Source organism: Podarcis raffonei, chromosome 5 (genome assembly GCF_027172205.1).
Source record: "Podarcis raffonei isolate rPodRaf1 chromosome 5, rPodRaf1.pri, whole genome shotgun sequence".
Classification (NCBI taxonomy): Eukaryota; Metazoa; Chordata; class Lepidosauria; order Squamata; family Lacertidae; genus Podarcis; species Podarcis raffonei.
In genome coordinates, this window is record NC_070606.1 from 101949015 (window position 1) to 101970114 (window position 21100).

The 21100-nt window shown below is 54.9% G+C and overlaps 1 protein-coding gene across 1 annotated transcript; it reads right to left on the bottom strand.

Moving 5' to 3' along the window:
• Window positions 1–9114: 9114 nt before the first annotated feature.
• On the bottom strand, window positions 9115–15553 carry LOC128414927 (very long-chain specific acyl-CoA dehydrogenase, mitochondrial-like). The gene is made up of 15 exons (XM_053390905.1): window positions 15316–15553; window positions 14791–14854; window positions 14397–14469; window positions 14234–14298; window positions 13595–13729; window positions 13147–13291; window positions 12744–12873; window positions 12533–12658; window positions 12097–12295; window positions 11903–12007; window positions 11682–11768; window positions 11079–11141; window positions 10857–10958; window positions 9526–9623; window positions 9115–9223 (listed from the first exon to the last, which is right to left on the bottom strand). The coding sequence occupies exons 1-15, from the start codon at window positions 15384–15386 to the stop codon at window positions 9172–9174; spliced, it is 1515 nt and encodes a 504-aa protein (XP_053246880.1). The 5' UTR covers window positions 15387–15553; the 3' UTR covers window positions 9115–9171.
• Window positions 15554–21100: the final 5547 nt, after the last annotated feature.

Consider the following 21100-nt stretch of genomic DNA (forward strand, 5'->3'; position numbering starts at 1 on the left):
ACAAGAGGAACTGCAAGGTAAATTAAAAGGCACTCACGCAACCTGTTTCAGTTAGCTCAGGCTCATTCTTTTGCACAGCGTTTGGAGTGCGAGGGAGAGGACCTAGACACACTTCCCTTCTTTGAATCCTTATGCAGAAGGCCAGACTATGCCCTGAAGGGGGATGCTTCCCAAATATACAGCAATCTATTAGATCAGGAAACGGGGGATGCTAGAGGGCTTTGAATTGTATGGGAATCAGATTTGGGCCACCCAACTGAAGATCACAAATGGGAGGGTATCTGGACCACTCCCCATTCAAAACCATCTCTGCTTACTCACAGGAGGCCTCATTCAAGGCCAACGGCACTGGATGCCAGACAGGCTGGCAAAAATTAACACCCCCCCCCTTTCTCCTCTATGTTAGAAGGGCTGTGGAAAGTTTGGTTCATTTATTCATGTTTGGTGGGAATGCCCTTACGTTTAAAGCTTTTGGAATAGAGTATTCTCCATTATACCCACAATTACAGACCAACCCCTTTCTCCAAATCCTGCCTTAGCCCTCCTAACCTTGGACATAGACTTAGGCTCCACTCTGTGCCACAGTGAACTAATAGGCTTCTTACTGACCGCAGCTCGATTAGCAATAGCTCAGCAATGGAAGAACCAGGCTGAAATACCCCTGAACATACGGGAAAATAAAATATATCTGGGATGCAGCAATGTCTGAGCATCTCATCAGAGACAGGAGGGCAATTAAAGGCATAACAAATAGAGACACCTTCCAAGAAACATGGACCCCTTTCTTGGACCATGGTATTTATCAAAATCAAGACCTCCTTATACAGTACCAACTGCTCAGTATTCTCAGTGGAGAGGTTATGTTAAGTCATATGTTTTGACTGTTGAATGTGTAAGTGTAGGTCTAGAGAAAATGGATAAGTGTATTGCTGGATAAGAGTTTAATGGTTTTTGTACTTGTTTAAAAACCAAAGAATTGAGGCCAGGGGGCCGACTGGAGCATGGCCCACGAGCCAGCCCGTTTCACTCTCTGCTTGCCCTGGCTTGGGAACAGCCCCTGAGCTCTACCTGCTCCAGCCAGACAGGAAGCATCTGCCCTAAGACATGGGCGTAGCCAGAATTTATTTGGGGGAGGCAGGCTTTGTTAGCAGGGAAGAACCGAGTTATCAGCAATGCTATTGGTCAGTTAGTTAAGTATTTTTATTTATTTACGTGATTTAGGGGGGCAGCTGCCCCCCTGCACCCCCTGGCAACACCAATGCCCTAAAAATAGCTTCCTGGATCAGGCCAATGGCCCATCTAGTCCAGCATCTTGTTCGCACAGTGGATGAACAGATGCCCCAAAGGCAGGATCCGGGCACAAGAGCCCTCTCTCCTCCTGCAGCTTCCAGCAACTAGGATTCAGCAGCGCTGCTGTCTCTGACAGTGGAGGCAGAGCAGAGCCAGGCTGGCCAGCAGCCATGGAGAGCCGTCTCCTCCTGTCCAAGTTGGGTGGCCACCACTGCCTCATGTGGGAGTGACTTCCATAGCCTAACTATGTGTTGAGTGAAGGAGCCCTTCCCAACCGGGGGCGGATTAATACCTTCCCAAGGCAGCCTTGCCCCAGAACAGCAACCTGAGCCTCTGAAGGGCAGAGTCTGCATTGCGGGCACAGAGGGTTCCCTGTGGCTTTGGAGTCCATCCACCCTGATCTCTCTCACACACACACACACACACACACACACACACACAATCCAGATCACATCCACGCCACACAGTTAAAGCACATGACCTCCCCCTAAGAATCCTGGGCTCCGTAGTTTGTTAAGGGTACTGGGCATTGCAGCCCTCTGTGGGGGGTAAAAGATGGCTCCAGGATTCTTTGGGGAAGTGCTGTCAATGCGCATTAAACATCCGTTGTGGGTGTGACTCCTGTTGCCTTCCTGAGAGCAGCCCAAGGCCAAAGCAAAAGGGATCTCCTTGCTTCCATTGACCTGGATTTTCACCCCTTGCACAATTCAGCCAGAGCACAAGGAGAGCCTGGGGGCTCCTGCTGTGGGATCTGACCCAAGTGGGCCCATTTGGACCCCCATCCTTTCCCCACAGTGGCCAGGCAGATCCCACCCAGCCATAGGAGCCAACTCCTAGGGGCCAAGGTCGCTTCAGCCCCCCCAAAAAATATCTGAGGGGCTGGGGCCCACAAAGTTGGTGGGCATTGTCCTTCATATGCTGTGTGCATGCCACATCTTGTGACTGATTATGTGGGGTGGGGCTTACCTGGGCCACCCCAATATTTTATTCACGTTGGCACCCCCCTCGCTGTGGCTTCATAGCCCTTCCCAGGACTGGGAGGGGGCTGCCAGCCAGCCCAGGCCAGGTCTTTCCTCTTGCAAGGTCCGGACAGGCACCTGACACAGTCAAGGCAATGTGTCACCTGCCAATTAGCTCAGAGTCATTAGCATTTTGAGCAGAGCACATTCTTCTTTGTTTTTATATATTTATATATTGCAGCAGCAACCAGCCCCAAGAGTTGAATGGCATCCATATAATCCGCTGTGGTGTCCTTGAGTAAGAGGCCACAGGAGTGGGAAGAGGGACAGGTGAGTCCTCTTCCTCCAACCCTCATTCTTCGCAGACTCAGATCCTCACCTGATCCCATCACCTGGCAGGAGTCAGCTAGCTGGACAGGTGTCTCCATCCCCGCCTCCAGCCCAGATGCCTTCCGGTCCTTCTCTGCCTTGCAGCTGTGCACAAGTTTGGCTCTTCCTTCCCCTTTTCTGCTTTTCGTGAAGATACATGTCGTATGGGATGGCTTTGGGGCAGGAAGGAGGTTCAGGATGCAATCCTCAAGTGGGTGGGGGAACCCCAAGGCCTTTCATCCAACTCATCCAATGACCTGCTTAGGCTCTCCCCACCCAGGTGAGGGGGGGCTTTCTCTTCCTCCACACTTTCCCTGTTTTTATTCCTCAAATCATTTTCCTCCCATTGGGAAGGAAGGGAAGCGACTTCAACTCCAAGGCTGGGGAAAAGGTGTGGGGTCCTTTCCCTGGCCCACCCACTTTTGCCGTCCTTCTTATGTCAGAGTTCTAATATCAGCATGACAAGAGTCATGGTTCAAAAGAAGTGGGGGACACCAGGCTTACCAGTAGAGCATGTGAAAAGGATCTAGGGTCTTGGTGGACCACAAGCTTCACAGAGCTGCATCAACAGAAGTCAAGTGTCCTGATCAAGGGAAGTCAGAGTCCCGCTCTATTCTGCCTTGGTCAGACCACACCTGGAATACGGTGTCCAATTCTGGGCACCACAATTTAAGAAGGATGTTGATAAGCTGGAACGTGCGCAGAGGAGGGCGACCAGGATGATCAAGGGTCTTATGAAGCCGTATGAAGAATGGTTGAAGGAGCTGGGGATGTTTAGCCTGGAAAAGAGGAGACTGAGAGGAGATATGAGAGCCATCTTCAAATATCTCAAGGGCTGTCACAGGGAAGAGGGAGCAAGCTTGTTTTCTTTTTTCTAAATTTCATTTTTCATTTTCATAATTAAAACAATAAACCAAATACAAAACACACACTCATTTCCACTACATATTCTAATTGTTCCCAATATTTCCACTTTCTGTTTTATATCCCAATAATTGATACTGCTGAATTTACTCTATTACTGTTAACTTTTTAATATGCTTACAGTAATTTTGCAGATAAACTACAAAGCATTTTCAATCTTCTTGAAATATTTTCCCATCTTTTAAATATTTTTCCATTCTTCCTTTGTTGGTATTGTGCCCCCTTTCCAATTCTGAGCATATATATACCATTTGGGCTGCTGTGGTTGCATACATAAGAGATATTTCTGATCCTTTAATACACTTACATCTATTATGCCTAAAAGAAAGCTTTTCTTTTAACTTTTAACAAATAATTTCTAAAAACATTTTTTGCAGCTCGTTATATATAATATCTTTTTGCATGTCCAGAAGCAAGCTTGTTTTCTCTTCCTCTGGAGGGTAGGACTCAAACCAATGGCTTCAGTTTACAAGAAAGGAAAATCCGACTCAACAATGGGAAGAAATTTCTGGTGGCAAGAGCTGTCGACTGTGGAACAGGACTCCATTGCAGGCTCTCCTTCTTTGGAGGTTTTTAAGCAGTGGTTGGGTGGGTATTTGGCATGGATTCTTTACTTGAAATTCCTGCATTGAGGGGGGTTAAACTAGATGACTCTTGGAATCCCTTCTAACTCAACAATCTAGGATTCTATGAAAATGAGATCTCCCTCTCAAGGGAGAGGCTCTTTCTCTGCCCCCTAGAGAGGAAGGGAAGATGCTTCCATGGGATTTCTGGGTGATAATTTAATTTTATAAGTAAATACATCCAATAACTAGAAGGCATGTTTCAAGGGGAATACAGCGTATCTGATCAAAACTCGATGCAGGACAAAAATAGCAAACGCAACGTCCCATTTTAATGTCTTAATGGAAGTTTATTTTAATTCGCAATAACATGGAAACAGGCAGATAAAAGTGTTGGAAAAATTAATGGCCATCCGTTGTGACAACCATTCATGACATTCCAAGGAGCACATCAGAGCCACCAAAGTCCCAGGGACAGGAAGTGACAAATGCATTTCTGGAGGCAGAATCAGCCCCAACTCCTCAACTGCAGAAGATTAATGGTGGCTCATGGCACACTTGAGTGGATGATCAACTCCTAGGTCTCCTACTTTATGGAGGACAGTCCTCACTTTGAAGGCCTGTCCTGGTCCAGTTGAAAGGCAAGGAAGAGGAAGAGGAGAGAGCTATACTACCTTTGCATCTATACATGTACAATGTAGATGATGATGATGATGATGATGATAATAATAATAATAATAATAATAATAATAATAATATCCCACCCTCCCCAGCCAGAACCAGGCTCAGGCTGGCTAACATCAAAATATATAATACATTAAGGCATCAAATTACAGATATACTGTAAATCGCCCTGTGATCCTCGAGTGAAGGCAGTATAGAAACTTAATAAACAAAAAAATGTGTAATAATGCAGTACAGTGTGTAAATTGTAGATAAATGTGTCCTTTTGTGGGGGGAACTTTTCATGCTGCTCTTCAAGCCCATCAGGTCCCTTCGAAATGCTTGCAAGGGAGCAGGTGGCTCAACCTCAGGTGAGATGGGACTGGACGTCCTTTGTGGTTTGTGGGCATTTGTCATCCTACATAAAAGCCAAGGTGACCAATATTATTCTGTGCCTTGGATGAAGGCTTTTGTGGTGCTGGCAAGTACCAGATCCAAGATGCTTTACCTTCTTGTCTTTCAGTGGAAGTTTTCCCTTGACTGTGTGTGGCAAAGCCCCCCCCTCCCCGCCCAGGGCAGCTGTCTTCCTTCCGCTCGGCTGCCGAGGGGGAATCGCCTTCCGGCTGCACATTCCAGGACAGGCCTGTGCAACTGTCCAAGGGGCAGGCAAAGGACAGAGGGGCCACAGGTCATTTGCGCTGATGCCAAACGCCTCGTGGCATCAAAGCCCCCCCCCCCGCTGCCTGAAGAGCCCTCCTGGCTTGTGGTTCAACAAGGAAACCTGCTCCTCGCTCCTTGGGGTCCAGGACACTCTGCAAGAGCACCAGTCAGGATGAGGCCTCCGGTGCCACAGACCCTTTAGGAGGAACGTGACATTTGGAGACCTTGGGAGCTGAAGAGGATCTCCTTGAGTAGGACAGGGGGGGCATACATCAGGGATTTCCTGGACAAGTCCAGTTTTGGGGGGGCCAGCACCCCAATCTGGGAAGATTTTTGCATTTCGGATTAAATGTCCAGGTTTTGGAGGTTTTTCTTTTTTCTTTTTCTTTTCGCTTCTTTCACTATTTTTAAATGCGCTGTGTCCCAGAACAGGGAGCAGGCATTGAGTGGCCTGGAGCGGCCTGGCGGGGGCCAAGCCAGGCCCCTTGCCAGTCTCCACAGTTGCCTGGCCTTGCCTGACCTTCTCAGAGCCGCTCAGCCTCCCATCGTGAGCAGGAGGCCAAGGACAGCAAAGGGAAGAAGGGGAGGGAAGAAGGGGGGAGCAGGCGGGCGAGGAAGATGGGCCAAAGAGGCCGCCCTGCGGAGAACGCTCCAGAGTTAAAGTTCTGGGCTGCCCTTTGTTGTAGGTTTTAAGCAGAGGCTGAATGGCCGTCTTAGAATCCTAGAACTGTAGTTTGAAGGGACCCCGAGGGTCATCTAGCCCAACCCCCGGCAATGTAGGGATTTCAACTGAAGCATCCCAGGAGGGTGCCATCCAGCCTCTGCTGAAGATCTCTGGGGTGCTTGTCCAAAGGGGAGAGGAGGGGAGCCAGCCAGACCCCAGAGCTAGGTGCACCGGAAGCTGCCTGTGCCAGACCAGGGCAGACCACCAGGGAAACGGAGGCAGCTGGCTTTAAATCAGCTTTAATAGATGCCAAGCTCCTTCCAGTCCCTGACTGAAAGCCCCCCGGGAGCTCAGAAGCCGAGCGGGTGAGCAGCCACAACACCTCCATTCTTCACCAGGGCATCGGAGATCAGCTTCATGCCGGCAAAGGACTCCTCCCAGGCCAGTGAATTGGCTTCCCGCAGAGCCTGGCGGACGCGCTGGAAGGCCTGCAGGACACAGGAGGAGTGTGACCCACCCACGCGGGAGACCAGTCACGGCCACCCGACACAGGGCAGCAGCCACAGGCACCCAGGGCATTGCCAGGCCCACAGGGAAAAGCTGGTGAGGGAGGGAGGCTCAGGGTCCTTCCAGGGCACATCTGCCCTGCCTGGGCAAGAGCTGGCGCGGGGCTGGCACCCTGTGAGCCACCTTGTTCTTGGCCCCGGGGGAGACCCATCACCAGTGAGGCTTCTTCCAGGCCGGCGGAAGCTTCAAAGAGCCACAGCCAGGTGCTCTGGCGAGAGGCCCAAATAACTCCCTGCAATTATGGCTAATTGAGGAGAGATGCATTTCACACCTGGTTACATCCTGCAAGGCTCAGCTCCCGCCTGAGGACTGGGAGGAGGAAGAGGAGGAATGGATCACCTGGCAGGAAACGGGGGCTGGGGGAGGGGCAGCCAGGGGAAGAAGCCTCCGTGGGGCAGAGCCAAGGGGAGCGAGGGGCCAGAGGGAGGACATGGCTGAGCCCAGGCCGAGGAAGGGGCTACGGGGGTCCTCCTCCCACCCCCACCCCTTGCCTCGTGGCACCACGTGCGGCACAAGAGCTCCTCGTGCTGCGCTGCCGGCTGCTTCAGCAAAAGAGAGCGGCTGGCCCTGCAAGAAGAAAGAGGGAGCGAGGGAAGGCCAGAGCCCACAGGAGGGGAGCCCAGAGTCCGACACAGGCCCCCCAGGCGGCAGAGCCTGGGGGCAAACCGTGGGCCCCTTTGCTCTCGCCCTGCAAAGGCAGACTCCCTACCTGGAGAGAGCCACAGCCATGGCGTAGATGTCGATGGCAGAGTCCGCCACGCGCTTCAGGTGGAACTGCTGGTCTGATGGAGGAATTGGGGGGAGAGGGGGCGTCAGGCGAGATTTGGGGCAGCTGACCTGGCCTCTGCTTCTCACTCCAGAAATTGCTAAGGAGGTGAGTTTGCTTTTGCAGGCAGACTTGGATTACCCCCCCCCGACCCATGACCCAGCAGACACTGGACCTGCCCCACTGTGTGGCCCCCCCAACAGCCCTTCCCAAGAACACCCACAGAAAGTTGTGGGGCCTGACAAGAGGCCTCCACGCCCCACCTCAGAAAGTCAGGCTCTCTCCTGCCTGCTCAGGCCCTGGCTCCCCATGGCTCCTGATCCAGGGAGGGACTCAAGGTCCAAAGCAGGGCCTGCTTTTTGTTGGGGGGCAGGGGGGGTACCTGCCACTGCAGCTCCATATTTCAGCAGCAGACTCTCAACCGCTTCGCCAAAGAGATCAATGGCCTTGGTGACCTGGACGGAGGACGGGCAAAGGGCAGGGCTAGCCTGGCATGCCCACACATGTCCACACCCCTCCGCCCCCCAGCCTGAAAATAGTCCTGATGGGGGCCAGCAGCTCTTCCTTTACAGGCCCCTCCCACACCCTGTTTCTCCATCAGCCGCTCTTTGCACATTTACAGTACCTACAGGCGCAGAGATGGCATCTCGGAAAGACCAGGCGGAAGAACCAGCTGGAAAGGGTTGCTCCTGTTGGTCAGGAGCCTCAGCCCCCCCCACCCCACCCCCGGGGGACAACATCCACCTCTCAGGCAGCCGGCACTTCAGGACCCTCTGGAGTGAGAGGAGCTTGCCCTTCCAGGCACCACCTGGGAACAGGTGTGGAGGGGGCTCTGGCACCCTGCTCTGGAAGAACACCCCATGCAGACACCCACGTAGGGCAGGGGTGGGGAACCTTCAATCCATGGGCCCGCTTCATCCTGCCAAGGGGTCTCATTTGACCCACATTTCTCTCAAGCCAGGCCTACCTGCCCATCAGCTGATGGGAGGACAGGGAACTGGATCACACAGCCAAGGCAACAGGATTCAATTTCTGCTCATCAGCTGATAGGCAGGAGTTAAAACCCTTTGCAAAAGCACTCTCTGAAGCAGCGCTGTCCTTCTTAAACAATCAGGGGCAGAAGCAGGAAGAGCAGCCTGTATCTTACAGGCTTCGTTCTGCTATCTGCCACACAGACCCCCACCATCACCATCACATTCCTGTCCACTTAGAGAAAGTGCCCAAAGCTGCTCCAAAGAGTGCTTTTGCAAAGAGCTTTAAGGAAGCCCCAACCACATGTCGAATCTGGCCCTTGAGGCTGATCCAGATCCTGTGGGCCATTGAGCCAAAAAGCTAACCTGACTTGGGGTGTCCTCTTCACTGGCACAATGGAAAGAGGAGCTAAAGTTGCAACAGCATCTCAGGATAGGCTCAAAGGGGGACTTGATGCTTTTGAGGGGACCAGTTTTGGCTGGCAATGTAACAAGTGTCTGCACACAAAGATTATTTGTGTACATAGCTCTGTACATCTCCAAGGTTTGCTTCCTTGTCAACACATGGATCCAATCACAGCTGTGCTCCAAACCCCTTTTTATCCCACCATGATGTCTCACCAGAGTCGCGCAGTCCTCCAGGTCTGGGTGAACATCGCCCTGCAAAGAGAGGCCACTGGGAAGCCCAACTTTCCTGCAGTGGAAGGAGAAAGAAAGGAGATGTGCAGAACTTGGAAGAGGAACAGAACTGTCAGCTGGACATTCAAGATAGAAATCAGAAGGTTGATGGAGAGTAAACCAGGGAGTCTGTGGGCTGTCCCTCCTGGCTGTTGCATCAGACCAGAGGGGGGGAAACGGTAAAAGCTCCAGTTTGTTTATCTACTTGCACTGGCATGCTTTCGAACTGCTAGGTTGGCAGGAGCTGGAACAGAGCAACAGGAGCTCACCCCGTCATGCGGATTCAAACAACCGACCTTCCGATCGGCAAGCCCAAGAGGCTCTGTGGTTTAGACCACAGTTCCACCCACTCCTCCTCAGACCAGAGGAACACCCCAGGCACCCGCTTCTGCCCCCAAGCTGGACATGGGGGCTCACAGCCCCCCCCAATAGCCCCAGACATGCTCCTCACCGCTTGGCTCTCATGACAATCTCCTTGCAGAGGGCTTCCACCTTCCCCACCGGATTGGAAAGGGACTTCTGCAGGCGCTGCAGCTCCTCTCCAGCATGCTATGGGCAGAGAGAGTCGCCCTGCTCAGAGGAGGTTCAGCCCCAAGGCTGTTTCTGCAAAAGAGATGGGAGGGGGGCACCCCACCCCACCCCTCCGGTTTCCCCCAGAGTCTTGGGTCAACCTGGAGCAGAGCAGAGGGCAGCTTCAGCCCATGAACTGGGGAACTTCCTCTAAGGTTCCTGCCCGCAAAGGACCCACGGACAAGCCATGGAAGAAGGGGCAGCCCAGCAAGGGAGGGTTGCCAGAAAGATTCTGGCCTGGCTCAGGGAGAAAGCTCTGCCATGAACTCCTTTGGGCTTCTCAGCCTCCACTAGAGAACAAAACTAATGGTGGCTGACCTCATGGGGTTGGTGTGCCATCTAACAGGCTGAATATGGTGCTAGCAAAAGGACAACTGTCCAGGACATCTGCCAGGGCTCCTGGTTCACTCCTGGGGGGCCTCTGACTGCTTTCTCCCAGTCTCCACAGGGTGGGAGCCACCAGCAGCAAGCAGGCAGGCAGAAGACCATGGCTCAGGGGGCAGAGCACCCCCTTTGCACTCAGAAAGTCCCCGGTTCCATCCGCCATGGCAGCATTTCCAGGTATGGTTGGGAGTGTCTCCTGCCTCGGATCCTGGGGAGCCACTGCTGCCAGTCAGTGTAAGGTAAAGGGACCCCTGACCATTTGGTCCAGTTGTGACCGACTCTGGGGTTGTGGCGCTCATCTCGCTTTACTGGCCAAGGGAGCCGGCGTACAGCTTCCGGGTCATGTGGCCAGCATGACCAAGCTGCTTCTGGCGAACCAGAGCAGCGCACGGAAACGCCGTTTACCTTCCCGCCAGAGCGGTACCTATTTATCTACTTGCACTTTGACGTGCTTTCGAACTGCTAGGTTGGCAGGAGCAGGGACCGAGCAACGGGAGCTCACCCCGTCGCAGGGATTCAAACTGCCGACCTTCTGATTGGCAAGTCCTAGGCTCTGTGGTTTAACCCACAGCACCACCCGATTCCCTGCCAGTCAGTGTAGGAAGTGCTAAACTAGATGGACCCCAGGAAGGCAGCTTCTTGTGCTCCAAGTGCCATCTAGTGGTGGGTCCTGAGGGCTTTGATTGATGCTTGTGGCAGCCAAGGAGAGGCTAAGTGAATTCGGAGAAGGCCAACGAGGTGTCAAGGCCGGTGGGCCAGAAGGCAGGGCAGCCTTCCTGCGCAGGGCCAGTGGGAGGGCAGCCCTGGTCAAAGGCCGGGGAGGCTCACCTTCATGCCCCCCAGCGCCACAAACAGGCGGAGGATGTCGTTGGTGCCCTCAAAGATGCGGAAGATCCTTAAGTCTCGCAGGACTTTCTCCACTCCCGTCTCCTGGCCAAAGGAAGCAAGGTCACCTCCACTGGCCTGAGGCTCTTGCCCGGTTGGGGCCCAAAGGAGCCGCCCCTGCAAGCCTCCCACCCCGCCCTCCGCCACCCAGGCAGGAGCACTGACCTTCATGTAGCCCATCCCGCCCAGGATCTGGATGGCTTCATCGGTCACTGTCCAGGCTGCTTCCTGGGGATGGAAACAGCCCAAGGCAGCAAGGGCAGCCTCAGCTGATCTGGGGCCACCACCCCAAAGGCCTTGCTGGCCAGACTGGTGCCCCCTCTGGGGCCGGAAGCAGGAGGCCAGCAGGGAACAGGTCAGGTCAGGAGGATACAGCACTTCTAGCAGGCCAGGGAAGGGGCAAGCAAAGGGGACAGGCCAGGAATTTAGAGTCAAGGAGTGCCTCCTCAAGCGCTCAAGAGGGTGCCCCCAGCCCCCCCAACTCGTGCCCCACCCCCCTGTGAGGCCAGTCAGTTTCTGCCTAGCAGACAGGGTGGGCTGAGGGATGGAGATTTGGGAGAGCCAGCCTGGCTTCCTTGGAGAGACATGTCCCCCACCAACCCACCCAGTGGCGAAGCTGCGTGCTCCACTACGGGGTGGAGAGCAGGTGGGGGCGTGGCGTGCATGGGGGGGTGCTGCGACGGCACCCTACTGGAATAGTGGTGCCGGGGGTGGTCCGCTCCCTCCGCACTCCCGTTCCTCCGCCAGTGGACCCACCCCATCACTCACCGAGGCGAAGATCTTGCTGATGGCGGCCTCCAGGCGGTAGTCGGGCACCTTCATGTCCATGTTGGCACTCAGCACGTAAGCCATGGCCTGGAAGGGGCGGGCAGAGGCACCGCTGGGCACCCGGCAGTGGAAGGGCTCCCGGGAATCCCCCCAAGGCGCAGCGCCTCTTCCCGCCCCCCAGGGCCCGTCCTCAGGCGTCGGGCCGATGCCCCCCCCCTCACCTCGGTCACGTAGAGCAGCATCGCCATGCGCGCCAGCTTCTCCTGGATGGCGCCAAAGCGGCTCAGGGCGCTCCCGAACTGCCGCCGGTTGGCCGCGTGCTCCACCTGCGGGCGGGTCAGGGCAGGGCCGGGCTCAGCGCGGGCGCGGGCGGCTCCCTCCCTCGCTCCGGCCCCCCGACGGCAGCCCCGCTCACCGCCTTGCGGAGGACGCCGCGCATGGTGCCGGCCAGCGCCGAGGCCATCCCGAAGCGGCCGTTGTTGAGGATGTGCATGGCCACCTGGAAGCCGCGCCCCAGGCCGCCCAGCAGGTTCTCCGCCGGCACCTGCACGCCGTCGAAGTGCACCTCGGCCGTGTTGGAGCACTTGATGCCCATCTTCTGCTCCGGGGGGCCGCTGAGAGGGAGAGCGGGGCTCAGGACTCGGAGGCGCAGAGCGGCGCGGCGCGCTCGGCTCCATCCCGGTCCCCGCGCAGCCGACGGCACAACCAGCCGCGTCCCTTTAGGCGGCGACCCAGGGGCGAGGGATGCGCACTCTGCACGCGTCCCGAGGCTATTCCCTCCTCCCAAGTTCCCCGGAGCGTGGCCGCCCGTCCGGGCATCTCCTGTGCTCCTCTTCCCCCGCGGGGCTCACCTGGTGACGCCCTTGAAGGCCCTCTCGACGATGAAGGCCGAGATCTTGTCCTTCTCCTCGCCCGTCGTCACGTCCTTGACGCGCGTCTTGGCGAAGACCGTGAAGATCTCGGCGGTGCCGCCGTTGCTGGAACCGGGAGGAGTCAGCGAGGGCGCGGGGAAGCCCGCTGGGCCACCCGGGGGGGGGGTCCTGATCCGGATCTGTCCCTCACCTGATCCAGATCTTGCCCCCATTGAGGGTGTAATAGCGCTCGCAGGGACTGAGCTCCGCCGTCGTCTGGATGGAGGCGGCGTCGGACCCGCTCGACGGCTCCGTCAGGCAGAAGGCCGCGTGAACCTCGCCTGGCGCAGGGAGAGAGGAGCCGCTCATTCGACGGGGCGACCCGGCCGGCGGGCTCCCGGGACTCTCAGAGGCAGCCAGCGCCCCTCCGAGGTTGGGCGCCGCCGTCCCGGGCCTCTGGGCGGCGGCTAGGCTGGCCTCTCACCCCTGCGGGTGCTCGGCGGAAGGAGACCCGACGGCTCCCGCCCGCGTCCCCTGCCTGCTTCGGGCTTCCGACGGCGCTGTTGCCCTCGCCGCCCCGGCAGGTCTCATTTCGGGGAGGGGGGTTATCTTACCAGTTGCCAACTTGGGCAGGTATTTCTCCTTCTGGCTTTTTGTGCCAAAGAGCAGGATCCCCTTGAAGCCGATGGACTGGTGGGCACCCAGGGCGATGCCCACCCCGAGGTCGTGCATCCCGACCACCTCCACCATGCGGGCGTACTGGGGGGGGGAATTGCTCTGAGGTTGGCATCACACGGGGCAGGCAGCCATTGATTCACCCAGCCCCACAAGGCAAAGATGGAGGAGGGGTCTCCCCAGGGAGATGAGTTCCCCTTGGCCCATCACACCTGGAGCATCAGTGCCACCCCCCCATGCTCCCACCCCCCATGCTCCCACCTCTCTGCGTGGGCAGGGGCTGCACGAATGGGGAATTCTGTCCCCTTCTCTGCCTCACCCCCCTCCTGGCTATATCAAAGGCCTCCTCCTCCTCCCCAGAGTCACCCCCCCACCAGTCCCTCTCACCTGCGTGTTGGTGAGCCCGATGCCCCCCAGCTCCTCGGGCACCTGGAGGCCAAAGCAGCCCATGTCCTTGAGGCCGGCCAGGGTCTCCTCCTGGATGGTCTCCAGCTCCTCGTTGGCAGCTGGGTCGTTCACTTCCTGCCCACAGTTTGAAAAGAACAAAGCAAAGGCGGACCCTCCCCTAAGGCCACTTTCCTGTGGCAGGGAGTTCCAGGGAAGCAAGAGGCCGCCTGCTAGGACTGGTTTGCCAAAAGGAAAAGGGGAAAAGAGAGAGTTGTCTTCTGATCCGAAGGATCTTTGCAAGTTAACAGCTGTGGATACATTTGGAGTCAAGGATCTAAGGGGCAAATCACTCAACACCCAAGACGGAAGAATTAGGTTTTGTTTTTTAAAGGATTTCAAAAGTGAAATCTGAAAAGGTGAGAAATGATACTTTTGCCGGATTTTGCATGTCTGAGCAATGTTTTTCCAGCTTTATACGCTTCCCTCCAGGGCAGGATTTGTTCTTGTGTGGACAAGTGCCCAGATGTGCCCTCTCAGATGCCCACCCAGTCTTGCTACGCACAGCTGCCCAGGGCACCAAAGACGGAGGCTGGCTTGATTTGGCAAAATGGAACCTCAGGCCTGCTGCCCCTCACTCACCTGGAAGAAGCGGGTGCAGGGATCCACCATGGCCTGCAGGGCCTGCGCTTGCTCCGGGGAGAGAACTGGAGGGGCAGAGCGGCTGGTGGGTCAGCAGGAGGATCAAACCCCTCACCCCACCCCTCAGAGACCCCCACTGGCTGAGGTGGCTCCCGCTGCCTACCTGAAGGGAAGGGGAAGACATTCTCGGGGGCCAGGTGCCCATTGAATATGTTTGTGACAAAGGATGTTGATTCCTGAAAGAAAAGGCGATGCTTCCTGTTTGGGGGGCTGGCGGTGGCACAACAGAGCTCATGCCCTGGCAGCTTCCAGTGGGTGCAGGACCCCTCCTCTCTCCCTCCATCTTGTGGAGGGGATGCTTTTTCATCTCACTGGTCCCCTCCTGAGCCTCAAGGCCGCCTTGAACCCGCTTCCCACCTCCTGCCAAAGCACCTGCCCCCGCTGTTTGCCCAGCGTGCCTTCTCTCAGGGTGGGGGCAGCCAAAAGGAGTCCCAGGCAGCCTCTAGCAGGGCGGGGGCAACGCAAAGCAGGGCTGAGTGACAAGAGCCCCCATTCACCTTCTTGGCATGGCTGGAATAGCTCCCTTTCTGGTCAGGCACAGCATAGGAGGGAGGCAGCAGCCTGGAAGAGGAAGGGCAGGAAACATGGGGGGCAGGAAATCACAGAGGAGACCCCCCCCCCCCGCAAGCCTGAGTGGTAGGCAGCCCCTGCCCCCATGAAGCCAATGAGATGCAGCAGCCAGCTCAGACCTCTTGACCAATGAGCTTCTCAGGTAGACTGAGGCACAACAATGGCTTGAGTAGCTCCTGCCAAGGTGAGGAGAGTGAGCTAGCTAAGCCTGGCAGGACAGCTGACTCTATGGCATTAACCCCTTCATGCATTCATCAGACTCAAGCAGGCTGGTTAGATGAGGCTGCTCATCCCGCAATACACTCTGTGGTGCCCTGCCAAGACCAGCAGCCCCTGTGCCAGGTCCCTCCCCCACAGCACATGGCCCAGAGCCCCCCTCCACCTCCACCATCCTGCAGTGACCTAGAGGGGCTTCTGCCCCCCCGCCTTTGTTTCTGCTGTGCCAGGCATACCTGAGACTGGATTTGGCCCACAGCTGTCTCCACCACTTGAGCCCCATCCCTCGCTGGATCAGGCGCAACATCCTCTCTGCTTGGAGAGGTGGTCCGAGGTCAATGGCGCAGAGCACCTGCTTGGTATGCAGAAGGTTCTGTGCTCAGTCCCCGGCAGCATCTCCAGGGGCGGCTGGGAAAGTCCCCTGCCTAAAATCTTGGGGCGCCATTGCTGCCAGTCAGTGAAGACAGTATGGAGCTAGATGAACCCAGCGGTCTGCACTGGTAGTTTCCTGTGCCCCTACTCCTGCCCCCTTCTGTGCAGCCCCTCTCACCCCCTGCCAGGCAAGGGGGAGGTTATGATTTCCTTGCTGGGTTTGGTCTCTGGCACCCGCTGGCTGGGCATGGAGGGAGGGGTGGCCCTGCCTTGATGCTTGCCACCCAGCACCCGCCCCTGGGGGGCCTGGCCTCTTCACCATGGGGAGCCGCTCAGTCTAGCTGTGGTGGGGCCAGAAGTTCCCTCCAGGAAGAGGCAAGTTGAGCAAGAGGCAAGTAGTCCAACTTACCTACAAAATGCAGCAGCAGGAAGAGGAGGAAAGCCCTAACTGGGGAGCCATGCTGTGCTCTACAGTGTGACACCACCGTTTCCAGGGCAATGTCACAGAGCTCTGTGATGTCATCTTAATAATAATAATAATAATAATAATAATAATAATAATAATAATAATAACAACAACAACAATAACAACAACAACAACAACAATAACAATAATAACAATAACAACAACAATAATAATTTATTATTTATACCCTGCCCATCTGGCTGAGTTTCCCCAGCCACACTGGGTGGCTCCCAACAGAAGTAAAAGCACAATAAAACACCAGACATTAAAAACTGAAGGGCTGCCTTCAGATGTCTTTTAAAAATAGGAGAGCTGCTTATTTCCTTGACATCTGATGGGAGGGCGTTCCACAGGGCGGGCACCACCCCCGAGAAAGCCCTCTTGTCCTGCCTGTTAAGGCCCCACCCTCCCTTTTGGCACCGGGGCCTGCCAATTCCTAAGAGGAAATATTCCCTGCAAACCAGCATGGGGGTGGAGCAGATGATCCTTGGGGGTCCCTTCCAACTCTACAACCACAGTGGTTCTGTCACTCCATGAAGTGTCCCAGGAGCTGCACCCAGAGGCACAGGGTGTCATGGTCAGGGCACCCAGGAGGCTCCCAGCTTGACGGGTCTCTGCCACAATCTCAACGGAGCCTTTGAGAAAGCCCCTCTCTTGCCTCCGGCCACAGATACCCCCCCCCACTTAGACACGCTGTACATGCTCTTTCCCTCGGTTATCAAGGGCTGCTTCCATTTACGGTGGGGTGGGGCGTCCTTTGCACATGCTCAGAGGCTTTCTTAGTAGGGCTGGGTGACTTCATTATGACTTTAATAGTGATAATCTCCAAATGCTGAAGATGTCGTGATCATTCTGACTTGCTGGACACTCCGGGGGCGGAGCATCTTCCTGCCAAAGAGGGGAGTGGGGTGCCTCTGCCCCACCTCCACCACTTGGGGCTCCCCGCTCTGCACCCACCATGATGGCAGGCGGCCTGTTTTGGCCAGGCGTGCTGTGAGGAGGCCAGCAGGGGGCAGAGGTCTTCAAGTCTTCATGGGGCTGAGCTGGGTGGCAGCTGGTCGAGAGGGATCCCTGGGAGGGGCTGGTCAGGAGGGAGCCGGCTGGGTGCAAGGCTCTGCCATGGCTGCTGCAGAGGGCCTCCTGTGATGCCTCAAAAGAAGCAGCAGGATTGCTCAGGCTGAGCCGCCCCTGCTTTTCAAATGGCTGCATGCAAGGGAGCAATTCAGCCGGGGCAGAATATTCCCTGCAGCTCGGTGAAGCCAGTGGCCCATCTGGGCCAGCACCCTGTTCTCACTGTGCCCAGCCAGATGCTTCAGGGGGAGGTCTGTGAGCACAACAGCAGCAGCTCTCCCCATGACCTCCCCATGAGCTGTTTCCCAGTTCTGCTGGATCTCTCAGTGGCCTTTGATGTCATCGACCAGGACATCCTTCTGGACCGCCTAGAGGGGCTGGGAGCTGGGGGCACTGTTATACGGTGGTTCCGCTCCTTTCTCCTGGGACGTGTCCAGTAAGTGGTGGGGGGGGGATGAATGTTCAGGCCCCCGGGCTCTCACTTGTGGGGTGCCTCAGGGCTCCATCCTTTCCCCAATGCTTTTTGATACGGAAGGGGGGGCATGTCTTCTTCACCTTCTTCTTCGCTACAATATATCCATTTATTCCCAATTGTCAATGTCAAAAGGGACTAAAATCTATAAAATCCATAGAAAATCAACGTGCCAATTTGCTCAATTTCTCTAGGACTCCATGACACCTCCCCTGTCCTCCATAATCCCTCAAGCAAGGTGTCAAGACCCTAATCCTGTCAAATCACTCTGCCAAGCCTTTCCTCCGGGCAATGCCAGGTGGCAGACTATGCGTACATGGACCATTGTCTTCCCATCACCGGCACTCAGGAAGCGCTTATCTGCGCATATCTCCAGCTCTGCATATTCCCCCCTCCCTCCTCCATATGTTAATCCGGTGTAACCCAACCTCTCCTTAATGTAGTCATGATGTAACTGGGATGTATTTTGCACTGTATTCTGGGACATGGAGGGAGTTTCAAAAGTTCATGTCACCCCTTTCTCGCTGTTCAATCTCGCCTTGAACCTGTTGCGCAATAAACTTGGATCTTCTGCAGTTTGCTCCCGTCTCCGGCTGAGCTCATTTTCCTCCGCAGGGACCCGCGGACTTAGTCCGACAAGCTCGGTGGCAGAGCAGCCTCACACCCAGATTTTACCGTAGCACTTTTCAACATCTACATGCAGCCGCTGGGAGAGATCATCACGGGGTTTGGGCTGGACGTTCATCAATATGCAGATGACACCCAGCTCTACCTCTCTTTCAAATCAGAACCAGTGAAGGTGGTGAAGGTCCTGTGTGAGTGCCTGGAGGCGGACGGACGATGGATGGTGGCTAACAGATTGAGGTTGAATCCTGACAAGACAGAAGTACTGTTTTGGGGGGACAGGAGGCGGGCAGGTGTGGAGGACTCCCTGGTCCTGAATGGGGTAACTGTGCCCCTGAAGGGCCAGGTGTGCAGCCTGGGAGTCATTTTGGACTCACAGCTGTCCATGGAGGCACAGGCCAATTCTGTATCCATGGCAGCTGTCTCCCAGCTCCATCTGGTACACAGGATGAGACCCTCCCGGACCGCAGACTGTCTCACCAGAGTGGTGCATGCTCTAGTTATCTCCCACTTGGATTACTGCAATGCGCTCTGTGTGGGGCTACCTTTGAAGGTGACCCGGAAACTGCAACTAATACAGAATGTGGCAGATAGACTGGTGACTGGGAGTGGCCGCTGGAGCCACATAACACCATTCTTGAAAGACCTACATTGGCTCCCAAGACGTTTTTGAGCATAATTCAAAGTGTTGGTGCTGACCCTTAAAGCCTTAAACGGCCTCAGCCCAGTATCCCTGAAGGAGCGTCTCCACCCCCATCGTTCTGCCCGGGCACTGAGGTCCAGATCCGAGGGCCTTCTGGTGGTTCTCTCCCTGCAAGAAGTGAGACTGCAGGGAACCAGGCAGAGGGCCTCCTCAGTAGTGGTGCCCGCCCTGTGGAACGCCCTCCCATCAGATGTCAAAGCAATAAACAACTATCTGACATTTAGAAGACATCCGAAGGCAGCCCTGTTTAGGGAAGTTTTTAATGGCTGATGTTTTAATGTATTTCTAATATTTTGTTGGAAGCCACCCAGAGTGGCTGGGGTAGAAATTAATAATAGTAATTATTATTATTATTATTATTATTATTATTATTATTATTATTATTATTATTATCGTCATCACCCCAACAACAAGCATTCCTATACTGCCTCTGGCAGTGGAGGTGGAAGATGGCCCTTGTGGATCGTGGCCACTGATAGCCTTGTCCAATTGTCTTTTAAAGACATCCAAGTTGATGGCCATCCCTGTGTCCGGCAGGAGGGAGTTCCAGAGTTTTTGCATTGCATGAAGAAGTCTTGCCTTCTGTCTGTCCTAAATTCCCATTCACTTCAGTTCTAGTATTATGAGGGAGAAAAACTTCTCTGTGTCCACCTTCTCCACCCCAGGTATAACCATATGCCCCTCTGTCATGTGTTCCCCTCTCCCCTCTTCCATGCCTTTTTTTTTTGAGAGTCAGCTAGGAGCTGGTGTGAAGTGCCAAGTGCTGTTGAGCTGACTGGGAGCCACAGGGCTATCAGACTGAATGTAGGACTAGACAAAGGCAATTGCCAGGAGGGTCTAACACCAGCTGATCTAAGTGCAACAGAGGAAGCTTCCCAAATGGGGGGAGGGCTGTAAAAAGGGAAGCAGGGGTCAAGGTGGTCAGCTCTCTGCAGGAAGAGCACCTCCAACAAACCAGGGACCGTCAAGGAGGATTCTTCTTCCAGAAGGCGGAAGTCTTGGCTAAAGGAGGAGAACAGAGAGGAACACAATCCATGGCAAAATTGTGGCTCTGGAAAAGTCCCTGAAGGCAGGAACAGAACCGCATTGGAGCAACAGTCCCAACACTCATCCCCCAGAGCCGGTCCATGAGGACAGCACAATCAGAGGCATCAAAGGCCGCCCAGAGAGAGAGAAACAGAAGCAGAGTCATCCTCCCTCTGCCCCAGTCTCTCCATCCAGGCCACCCATTGGGCTGACCAAGGCTGATTCGGTCCTGAGCCCATGCCTGAACCCAGGAAAACAGGGAGGGCTGCTGTAGCCCACCCCTCACTCCAGGGACCAGTGATTCTGCGAGGCCTGCTTGTCGGTCAGAGCAAAGCAATTAGCTGCCTCCAAGGTATATGAAAAGCCGGGTCTTTATTTTGTTTCCAAATCTGAAATAGCAAAAAAGACTCAGAGAAAGGGTGCAGCTTCTTTTAAAAGTTCAGTCCCCCGCCCCAAGATCCACTCCCACAAGTGTAATACAAAAGTCACCATGTCACAGAAAGATGTGGTGTTCGAGGAATTTGTGTGCTTGACTGGCCACCTACCAAGCAAGAAAGACAAGTCTCTGCTCATCTTTCACCTTTTGCAATCTTTAATGTTTTCCTTTCACATCCAATCACAGTAATTGCCCTTTACCTTATCTGTGTTAAACATTTCCTCCTTTGTGCATGGATAGCTGTCCTTTTGTCCCATTTCCACTTCTGATAGCTATCTGTAATTTCCCAAGACCTGATTCTGCCCCCGTGACCCTGTGCCTTGGAGATGATGGCAGTTCACAGCTTGTCCAGGCACTGCAACCTGGTACCTCTTTGGTTAATGTGTTCCTTGGTTTGGCTTTTTTTGTAATTAAACCACTTTCATACAATTTCTAGTGTTCATTCTAGCATTCATTCATGTTTTCCCTGAGTCTCCATTCATAAAACTGGCTGAGATTAATAATTTCCGCTAGTAGGAACCTTATTTGAAATCTAGGTACTCCACCACCCGATCCAAGAGGGGCCATTTCCAACCGAGCAGCAAAACATCCAGGGTGGGCTTCTTTAAGAGTGAGAATTATGTCATTGTAGATAAAAGCACCATCTAGCAGTAGTGATGCTTTGAGCACGGCTTTCTTTTCTTCATTTTCCCCCTTGGCTTTGTTCTGCTGGAGTTCTTCCTCTGGGTGCTCCTGCCTTTTCCTGGTGTGTCTGTGGGGGGTCAGGACTGGCCCCTGCTGCCTTTCTGCTTGTGCCCCCCCCCCCCGTTGCAAGCACAGGAGCCTTGCCAGGAAAGATGGCAGCCCCTCTC